The sequence below is a fragment of the Chelon labrosus genome (genome assembly GCF_963514085.1).
Source record: "Chelon labrosus genome assembly, chromosome: 5".
Lineage (NCBI taxonomy): Eukaryota > Metazoa > Chordata > Actinopteri > Mugiliformes > Mugilidae > Chelon > Chelon labrosus.
This window is the reverse complement of record NC_140341.1, coordinates 13,029,801-13,040,775: the sequence shown is the minus strand read 5'-3', so window position 1 is coordinate 13,040,775 and position 10,975 is coordinate 13,029,801. Positions and strand designations below refer to the sequence as shown.

The 10,975-nt window shown below is 39.8% G+C and overlaps 1 protein-coding gene across 1 annotated transcript; it reads right to left on the bottom strand.

Moving 5' to 3' along the window:
* Positions 1-912: 912 nt before the first annotated feature.
* Positions 913-10,439, bottom strand: ildr1b (immunoglobulin-like domain containing receptor 1b). Its single transcript, XM_084545485.1, has 8 exons — positions 10,133-10,439; positions 8,488-8,658; positions 6,006-6,155; positions 5,797-5,916; positions 5,558-5,704; positions 4,104-4,229; positions 2,813-3,660; positions 913-1,439 (listed from the first exon to the last, which is right to left on the bottom strand). Exons 1-8 carry the CDS (start codon positions 10,179-10,181, stop codon positions 1,401-1,403), a joined length of 1,650 nt encoding a protein of 549 aa, XP_084401611.1. The 5' UTR covers positions 10,182-10,439; the 3' UTR covers positions 913-1,400.
* Between the last annotated feature and the right edge of the window lie 536 nt (positions 10,440-10,975).

Below are 10,975 nucleotides of genomic sequence, written 5' to 3'. Positions count from 1 at the left end.
TCTGATCTTCACAGCTCATGTTTGTGGATGTGTATGATGGCGCGGACAAAGGAGCTTTCTGCGCACCTCAGAAAAAGAGTTGTTGTTGCTCATCAGGCTGGAAAACATTACAAAACCATTTGTAAACAGTTTGGAATCCACAAATCCTCAGTCGGACAGATTGTGAACAAATGGAGGGGATTTAAGACGACTGTTACCCTCCACAGGATAACAAAGAAAGATCACTCCTAAAGTAAGACACATAATAGTCCTTGAGGTCACAAAGGAACCATAGTATGGTACCATAGTATAATATTTCTGTTCATCATATTAAGAACAATCAAATAAAGTTATTCTAACTCATGTTCAGAAACAAGACCGCATCACATATCATTTTATGTTCTACATTTACAACTAAATCTTCCTCCTTTTCTTCTCAGTTCTTAACTCCCACCCTCACCATTCTGATTTTTCTTGGCTTCCTTTTTTCCTTTTCATCACAGGAAACAAGGGGACAAGGAGCTGAAGCTTCCTGAGACTCTGTAACCTCATTATACTAACATGGGACATTACACACATGCTTAAATGCCACCTCACTGCCCTGAAGAAGAGCTTGTTTAGGCAAAACATGGTACCTGCTGCCATAGCAGTATTTAACAGGCGAGCAATCCTGTTTTTATTCACATTACACTGTACCTCATATCTCATCTTTGTCATTTCTGGATAGGGACACGTAAGTAAATCTCATTAATTAATCAACTTTCTGACCTGAAACTTAAAGACCAACACAGCACAAAAACTCAGAATTTACAATAAAAAAACAACTTATTAAATTATCCATAGGGCCAAGAGGAACTTGAAATCCAGTGTCAGGTGAGTCTCAGTATATACTTCACACTAGATGTATTTCAAAAAAATGTTTTATTAAAAACACATATTACATGACGGTACATCCCTAGTTGTGGTAATAAGTAAAAACAATTCAGTTTTGGTTTTGTGTATCCAGCATCCAAAATGTTCAAAACGTGTTGCTGCCTTAGATGGATGGATAAATATATATAAAAACAAGACTTTAAATAGTACAAGAAATTATATATAAAAAAAAAAGAATTACTGTAAAAAGAAATGCAAAAAAATACATCAATTATCTCAATAATGAGAAACCATACTTAATATGACTGCACATTATCTTTTGATAGTGTTCAGCCTTAACTCAGTTACTTTTTCTTCAGACGTAAACATGTATTTAAACATGACATACAGTGCATACAGAGTACAACTACATTTTTACACAGTACATTTTCACTATCAACCTTCACAACAACAACTTAATCCCTTCAGCCGACTGAACAGATTAAGGTTCCTTCTTCATTTTCACCGTTGCGGAAACATTCAGGAAAAGGTGAAGGGACAGAAACGATTCAGATGACTACAGTGGTGCTGCTATGGGAGCTTCTATCCTAAGAGAGGAAAGAAGTGACAAAGGTGGGGTTAGTTAAAGAGGAAGGTCTGATAACCTTTTAAAACAGAAAATACCCAAAAGTCAAAGTACAAAAAGAGATGAAAGAAAGAAAGAAAGGACGTCTACAAGCCATGCTAACAGCTCTGTTGTGTTTAGACCATAGACAGTATAAAGATGGAGGATGGAGGCGGAACAGCTCCTCAAAAGTGAAGCCAAAGCAAGTAGAGCTCCCCCTGGTGGCTGGCTGCAGTATAGGTCGTAAGCTCCGCCCCCTCCATGTTAGTGGATGGGACTTGGGCCGAACTAAAACACTAAAATACACGCCAAATAATTTTGTTTTCAAGGATGCTTTCTGTCATTTTAGGTAGTTAATATAACACTGATGCATGTTCAAGTGTCAGTTTTTTTGGATAAGTTTCATTTTAGTTAGTTATTTGACGCTGTAGAAACAGGATGTGACATAATGGCGACTACCAGTTGCCATGCTAAGCTGCTCAGTAAAGCGGTCCCATGCTACCGTGAGAGTTATTAAAAAAAAAAAAAAAAAACTAATTTAAAAACAAGTACAGTGTATAATCCAACATTTCCTTGTAAATGGTGAATGGTGTAGAGCAGAGCGTATATTAATTAAATGAAAATGCTAGAGGCTCGATGTGGATCCACTCTAGGACCATACTGCGCAGACATTGGCTCCAAGCCGCTGCCCGTATCCCCGGGAAATTAGCATCAGTTTAGCCAATGAAAGGAAGTGGACATACGTTGTCCATATTTATATACAGTCTATGGTTTAGACATAGCAGTAAGATTAATCTTCTGGGGACCATAAATGTCTGCACAGCATTTCTCATACACTTACATGTGTGTGGTAATTATAATCTCTGTATGAGAATTCAGCCCTTTGAACAATGTATGATGAATAATTATGAAAACCTCTTATTTGAACAATGATTTTGAAACATTGTCCACTTTTTTTTCCACATAGTTTGGCTTTAAGAGCTGATTAATACTGAGTCAATAGTTTATCACAGAAAACTGACCCATTAACTTCAACTGACGACTGATTCACAGCTATCGTCACCGATCATATAAACTCTGTAGTAATGCATAGTATATAAGTATAAATGAACTGTGAGCTATGGCGCACACCTTGCTGCACTTGCTGAGATTCATCTACAATAAATAAAATAGTCTGGATTTTAAATGCTTCATCGTTTGGCAACATTATGATATCTCACTTTGGATCAACCTGACTGCCATATTTAGAGCCACAGCACTAGCAGAGCTAAAAAGTGATGCAAGAAAGAAGTCAAGTCGCAACGAGAGCTGCAGACTGCAGGTTCAGAGTGTGTATTAGTCGAGTATAGATCTTACAGAAAGGCGGTTGTAGTTCCTTCGAATGTTGTCTGTTCCGTGCTGGTTATCGATTGAGTAGTAGCTCGGGGGCTTCTCTGGCCAATCATTTCCTCTATCTCCTTTTCTATATCCACTGTCCTCGTCGTCTGAGCTCCAGGACCCTTTACGATGCGGAGGAGGAGAATAGCTCCTCTCCCTGCGTGATCCTCTGCCGCGTCGCTCTTCCATCAGGTCGTCACGGCTTCGAGCACGGCTCCTGGACCCACCTTCTCTCCTCGAACCCCTGTATGGTGCTCTTCCCCGCCTGTTGTCCCAATCCGAGTCATCACTGTACTCGCGCAGGATCCCCCGCCTCGGAGTAGAGACATCTCTCTCTCTGTACCCATGACTGACAGGGTGGAGACCTCCCCCAGAGCGGCTGGTGCTCCCACTGGACTGGCTTGACATCCTGGGGGTACCCCTGGCTCTATCTCCACCACCGGGGCCCCTGCTTGATCCCCGGTGGATAATAGGAGGCAGGGTGATCACTCTTCTCTCCGTCCCTCTCACGCCCATCTCATCCAGCGCCGACAACATACTAGGAGGCCCCGGTGTGTAGGGTACAGCTTGAGGATTTTGCTGAGGCTGAGGGTGATGCAGCAAAGGGGGCATATTTTGGACACTATATGGAGCCATTTGAACTGGCCCAGGATCCAGCACTCTGACCTGGTTCTCCAGATAGTCCAACACCTGGTTGGTACCTTGAATGCTGCTACGCACACTGCTGTTGGTACGGTGTGGAGGGGGCTGCTGCTGGAGCCCCATGGGTGAAAGCTGCATGGGAGCCATGGCAAAGTTTTCTTTGGTTGGATAGTCTCCGTATGAGCCTGGAAACAAAGAGAAATTGGTTTGTGAGAGAATTCAGAGACAAAATTAAACCGGCAACAACTGAATTTGTTGGTCGTTTGTTTTGCTAACCATTGTTTGCTCATTCATCAGTTATGGAGAGACATTATTATTTATTTAGAGTCTTTGTTTTGGGCCACCAGCAAGTAGCTACCTGTATGTGTCTGCAAAGGTTGTGTACAGCAAACAAAGCAAGAGGGTGGACTTGGAGTGTGTGCACCTGGAGTGACTTTTGTATTTTCCACTTGAACGGTTGAAATTTACTGGTTAAAATCGGTTTTAACTTCCTTTGGGATAATAAAAAGGGGAATTTTCTGAGTTTCTGAGTCCTCCAGCTTCTGAAACCAAAACCAAACATACGCCCTCGGAGGATTCAACAAATCATCACAGATTCGTTTTATTACTGTGCCTTTGTGTCACTCACCTGAATAGAGTATGGGGACGCCCTGGGAGGAAGAATGGGAGCTAATGGGAGCGTAAATGGGTTGACCATTCATCCAAGGAGCCATGGCCTTCTGAGCTTCTTTTATCATCCTGTGCTGCATCACAGCTGAAAGCAGAGCAGAGAAAACAGCGGTTATGTCAAAGGATAATGTTGTAAATAACGAAGTACAGACACTACGTCCTCCATATTGCACAGGGTTACGTCAAATAAAAAGCCAGAGATTGAATGTACAATACTCTGTTTAATTGTTCTGGATCGTCCCATTTCCTCATGGATTACATGACTGAGATGGTTTGGACGTGTTCCAGGAGTGATAGTGAACATATTGGTCAAAGGATGCTGAGGTTAAAGCTGACAGGAAGGAGGTCTGGAGGAAGACCAAAAAGGAGGTTTATGGATGTAGTGAAGGAGGTCATTAAAGTAGTTGGTGTGAGAGAAGAGGATACAGAGGATAGGGCGAACATGGAGACCCCTGAAGGGAACAGCCAAACGGAAAAGATGGAGAAGAAGACTGAAGCGCTGTATTAAAGAGGAACTGCTTTTTATTTTTTTACAACCTGGACCTTATTTCTAGCATAAAATACGATCGTTTACTCACCCATATAACTTTTGTGTTCAACTTTTTAACCAATATTTTGTTATGATACGCTAGTGCTATTCCCCGTTGAGTCCGGAGTTACCTGTTATCATCATCCGGGGTCTGTAGATTGACCTACTAACCTCTGACCTGAATGATGTCATCTCTGAGCACCGCATGCACCCGCGATGGTCGACTTGCTTACCTGTAATTTGCTACTGCTATGGTTCGTCCACAACCTCAGAATCAGAAAAATATTCGACTCCGGACTCAACGGGGAATAGCACTAGCGTATCATAACAAAATATTGGTAAAATGAACGAGTTTCACGGCAGATAATGCGTTATTTAGAGACTGCGTTTCGGTGCCCCAGTCACTTCCACTATATGGATATACGCGGATCTAAATATCTCCCGATTGACTACAAATGACACAAAAGTTATATACATCAGAAAACGATCATATATTATGCCAGAAATAAGGTCCAGGTTGTAAAAAAACAGTAGTTCCCCTGTAATGGCAACACTTGTTTTTTACTTCACTAGTTGCATTTTATGCTACTTCTTTATCTCCATTAAGATAAATATGAACAGCTATAGTTACTGGTTGCTTAATGGATTTATATGTAATGGATATAATTTCAGCATCTTACAGAAGATGATGCATCTGTTGCAAAATGTGCCAAAAATATAAGTGCTCATATTGAGGAAGAATTAACCCTTGCAGGAATAATGTAAGGGTTAATTCTTCCACAATATGACCACTTATATTTTTGGTACATTTTGCTCTTAATACTTGTGCACATATACCAGTTTTAGTTTTTACCATATACACAAACAAAAAGCGTCCCCTCTACCTTTTTCTGGGCAGCAGCATGTCTGAGGACAACACGGGCAGCGGACGTAGCAGCAGCACTTCTGCGGGCAGCACTGACAGCAGCATATGCAAAAGAGCATGATGAGCAGGAGTGCACCGAGGATGATAAGCAGGACTGTCAGCCAGTCTGGAACAGGTGACACAAAAACACGATGAAGGATATTTAAGTTAAAAAGCTATAAATTAGTGAACCAGCCTCAACTAAGGGAAGCAACTTACGGTACACGATGAGTTTTACTTCACGATCTGAATCTCCTACTGTGTCCCCGGAAGCATCAATGTTGCAGAAATACACACCGTTGTCCCACCACATCACCTCAGTGATGACCAGGTCAGCCTCTGTTGACAGAGGACGTTAGCATCAGATTAAGATTTTCCTTGTTTGCTTCTTCCACAGTAAAGGAAACACAACTAGGGATCAAACGTACTGTTCTGAATGGTGATCCTACGCTCTCTGTAGTCTGCTCCTAGTATGGGCTCATTGAGGCCTCTCTTCTGGATCACCGTGCGAATCACGCGCTGACGGTCCGGGCAGTCGTTGGCGGGGTCCTGACCTAGCTGCAGAGCCGCCTGATAGGCTTCAGAAAAAGTGGGAGAAAAAAAAAACAGTGGAACCAGTTGAACACACTGCATTTGTGTTTTTAGATCAGTGTCAGTTTAATTTTTACTGCCCAGTGCTTTATTGTAGTTACTTTATAATTTGTTGCTCTTCAATGTGCTGCTGATAAACGGCTTCAACTAATGAATTATAACTTTAAGATTTATTGAAACAAATATGAATTTAAATTATACAGAGACATTTTATATTGCTGCTTCCAAGTTGGTGTGTGCTAAATGTTAACATTATAATATATTTCCTGCACTTTGGAGATAAATACTAATATTCTAATGTAAGCACAGTGAGCTTTAGCATAAGTGAAAAAAGCCCTGAAAATATATGTTAATGTAAACTGGCTGTAACTGGCTCAAAAACATCAGAATAATTTAATTTGAGATCTAATCACTCTGACTAATTTGTTGTGTATCTGAATTAAATTTTGAATTGTGGCTTTGGAGTAAGTAGGCAGGTGTTTAGGGATAAAGAAAAACATGAAGAAAACCCACATGGCTTCACTCTGTGTCATCATTGTAAGAGCACGCATGCACTTCATTCAGCTGCCTGGTTTAATCATGAGGAAAAAAAAAAATCTCACTGAAGGCTAGATAACGATACAGGCTGTGGGTTTTCGTGCCCTGAGCCCACAAAGCTACCTCAATGACTGCTCACCAACCCTACAGGCCTCATGGTGAATCAGAGCAGGAAAAAGCACACATGTAATCAGTCAATACTGATGATCCCAGTAAAAATGTACAATGCACGGCAGAGCATCCAAAACAATTAGGAAAGTTAAGAATGACAAACAGTTTTATGATTATGCCACTGGACTAAGAAGTATCACAGAATTACTCTAAAACTTTGATCCTAAACAAAGTACTAATCAATAAATATATGATAAATTATGATATAGCAAGTCATCTAAACTTTAAAACACCGGTGTCAAACATACGGCCCGTGGGCCAAAAGTGGCCCACCGGTGGGTCAAATCTGGCCCGCAACATTAATTAATTTGCAAAGGGCGAAATTTACATAGAAGACTGCACATTTTCAATGAAAATAACATCTATTCCTAATTTGTTCACTGTTTTAGTAAGAGAAGTGGACAGAGACAACACTGAGACCCAGGACTAAACAACAGAAAGCAATGTGCCCAAATTGTGCTTATTTTTCTTAAGATATTTCATTTTTTATATAGTTTATTGAATGTAAACATTCTCCTAAAGTACTTGTTTCTTCTTTGCACTAAATCTAATGGAAAAAATCTGGAGTTGTCATTATTTATAGGTTATTATGCTGTTATCTTACGGGTCCAGCCCACTTGAGATCAAATTGGGCTGTATGTGGCCCCTGAACTAAAATGAGTTTGACACCCCTGATTTAAAGCATTTAATCATTAAAGCCCATCACACAATGAAGAAAAGTCCTGTTTTGTGAGCATTCAGGCAACAAAAGCGTTGGTTAGGAAAAGGTCGTAGATTCTGTTAAATATTAACAAACGTCCATATTTGCTAGGGCTGAAAACCTGAAGTTTAAACATGAAAAAAAAAATCATAGTGGTGTTATGTCAAAGAATCTAAGAACTGATTTAAGCAAACCTCTGTATCAAACAGGACAAACAGCTGGAAGCTACATTGGCTGCATTTAGAAGACCGCACCTGATTGATAATTTTTAAACCACAGTTGAAACGCTGAGTCTGTGCGAACTTCTCGGACACGCCTCTTATTTTAATGCTTTGTTCAGTTGCACAATGGCTGTGTTTGCGTGGATAATAGTGTTTGACTAATAATCTAAAGCCAGGTCAGAGCAAAGATGTCTCGTGTGAACGCCTCAGTCAGAACAGACTGGTTTGATCGGAAGACATTTTTATCTGGACTGAGAGAGGTGGTGTAAACTTTTAGTTCGTATGTTCAATAAGAAAATATGAGCACGTAATAAACATGTGATCCAATTTTTTTTTTTTCCCGTGTGGAAATACATTTTTACTGCACAAGTTAAACATCAGGTCAAACATGAACGAGTTGTTCAAGCAAGTGTTTGAAAACATGAACAAAGCCGGGATAGATGTCAGCAGATGTCAGTTTTCTATTGGATCAATTCAGTGTCGTCAATAAATTAAATTCTGTTATATTTCTGGCATCTTTGGTCCCGCACAGCCAGCAGAACAACTTTCAAACACTCTGATTTAAGTTTTGGGGAATATTATCATATCTTATCAGATCATGTTATGTAGCATCCCCGGTGAATAGTTATATCGGAATCGGGTGAAATAAATATGCAAACGTAGCCACTCTCCTTCCATCTGCAGCCTCACCTGTGGTGTAGTACTCCAGCACCGGGTCTTTGCAGAAGGATTTGTACCTCCATGTGACCAAGACGTCCTGAGGGTTTGCTGAAGTCGAATAGTCACAGCGCAGAATCACGGAGGCGAACAGGGTCGTGCGCCTCTCCGACTCTGGAACGAACACCTGAATGGACAGCAGCTCTGAAACAAAGCAGCAGCACGACGAATAGTGAAATTTGAAACCTCAAACAAGATGTTTTTGAGTGTCAGCTTTGCTCTTTAACGCTGGATTGATAAGAATCTGACCAGACCGGTTAAGAATTTACTAGAGAAGTCTTTAAGTGTGCACATTTTGCTGTGTATTATTATAAGAAATAACAGCTGTCACTTATGGAAGGTAAGATGATGACAGGAAACCTTGGCCAATAGTGGAAAGTATTAGTTAATGATTAAAGCTCATCTTTGAAATAGGGAGTTGTTCCGTTATTGTCTGACGTACGACAATATAAAAAGATCAGGGCTACAATCAACAGTTGACTTATTATTTTCTTTAGACACAGATTATTTGATCATTAGATCAGATTACTATTATAAAAAGTGGAAATGTCTGACCTCATTCTGTCCTCTTTAACCCATTAATGTTCTGGGCCTCAGTTTAAAGTCTTCTAACACAAATATATCAAAGAACCACATTTAATGTCTTGAAGGCACCTGTACCATTAAATGTGTAAACATAAACTATTTAATTTATTAAACTCTATGAAAAAAGGGACATTAAATACACAATATATTTTGAAAAAACTTAAACTTGAACCAGATTTTTGTTTGTTTTGAACTTGAAAGTTTTTCCTAATGTGCCAAAGTTTTACAAGATAAACAATGTCAGGATTTGAAGATACACTGACTGAATACTTTTTTGTTGTTTAGAAGTTGCACGTTTTTCTTTTTATGGTAGAGTTTAATAATAATAAAGAGGCTTAGCTTTTGTTGGTGATCAGCTTGTTTCATGTGTCAACAAATGCAGAAAGGGGTCAGAATGATTTTGTTTTGTCTCATCAGCCCTAGATATGTGTTGAGTACATTAGTGCAGATGGTTGAAAAAATTACATATAATTATCTCTATTGTCAGGGGAAAGGAAAGTGCATTAGTCAGATAAGGATGGGTCAAATATATTTCGCAATCCCTGATTTACAGATGACAGATCCCAATTTTTTAATATCTGACAATGTGAATTTACTGTGAATTAAATTGGGCCGGATTATAGTAGAAAACAGTTAGGTCTTAATTGTTATATGTGATCTTTAAATCCTAACGTCCATGTTTAAACGTTTCCTTTGAAATTTGATAAAATTTTAAAACACATTTCTAAAAGTAACTAAACAGACAGTCTTTAGATAGATTTCTTTAGTTTATATCGTTATTTCCCTGATGATTAAACCATTTCCGGGGCTGTGTTGTTGTTTGTTTGCTCTACATTTTCGAGTAAATTTATTAGAGGAGCAGTCACGTGACAACGCTCGGCCTTGCCTTGTTTACACCTGTCGATAATTAACCTGTGGATATTAGTTTCGACTGTTTGTTCAGGTGACTCCTCTCTGCATTCTTCAACATCTAAAACTTGCATTATATATACACTTTGAGCAGAAAACGTGTTTAAACATTTCACAGCCTCACCTGTAGGCAGGTGAACCAGCAGAAGAGCCATCAGTATCATATTTCCCATCTCGTCGCTCTTGTATCCTTCCGCGGAAGTTGTTTTTTTTTTTTTTGTCCTGTAGGCGATTGAAAATCCACTGAAAGTCCAGAATATCTGTAGAAAAGCTTGATGTGTGCGCAGCTCTGCATAATAACCCGCCTGTTCGCCTAAAACAACAACATATCTGGGTCGTTGTCTGCGGTGAGAGAGGAGTATAGTCACAGCCGTATCCAGGAACAAGTTTCCCGTGGAAGAGAGTCCGAGTCAGACAGAGGCGGCGGATTCATCCCCCTCCCCCATCGTCCAGCTTCAGGTGACATCATTTGCCCCGCCCCCTTTAACAGGTGCGACATGGAGGACATAAAAGAAGAGCAGGAAGAACACGGTGTCCTACAATAAACCATCACGTCTAATTATTATTCGCTCACTATATTAGATTTATTATAGCAAATATATACATGTCTCAAATTGACAATTAATCTGCAAAACGTGATAATTTTATAAAATATGAAGCATATTGATTAAAGAACCGTGAACACAGTGACACAGTTTTACTTCCACTTCAGTAGGGTCAGAGAATTCAGTACCTTTAACAGGTGGGTCAATGCTAAAGCTATAATTAACTAGGTACTGTACTTAGCTAGGTACTGTTTCCATCAATAATCTGATGAATATGTTCTCAGGTCTTTCTTATTGAAAGACCTGAGAACATATTCATCAATAAACTGGTTGGTCCACTTTGCACAACAGTCCAAACCTCAACCTGGGGTGGTGGTTAGCACTGATGCCTCACAGCAAGAAGGTTCCGGGTTCTAATCCAT

What these genes read in the sequence shown, in the direction of transcription:
- ildr1b (XM_084545485.1), bottom strand. Translation starts at nt 10,181, where the DNA reads ATGGGAAATATGATACTGATGGCTCTTCTGCTGGTTCACCTGCCTACA. An exon ending in AGTAAAACTCATCGTGTACC is followed by an intron (nt 5,705 to 5,796) that starts GTAAGTTGCTTC and finishes CACCTGTTCCAG; the next exon opens with ACTGGCTGACAGTCCTGCTT. An exon ending in GGAACTACAACCGCCTTTCT is followed by an intron (nt 1,440 to 2,812) that starts GTAAGATCTATA and finishes TTCCTCTCTTAG; the next exon opens with GATAGAAGCTCCCATAGCAG.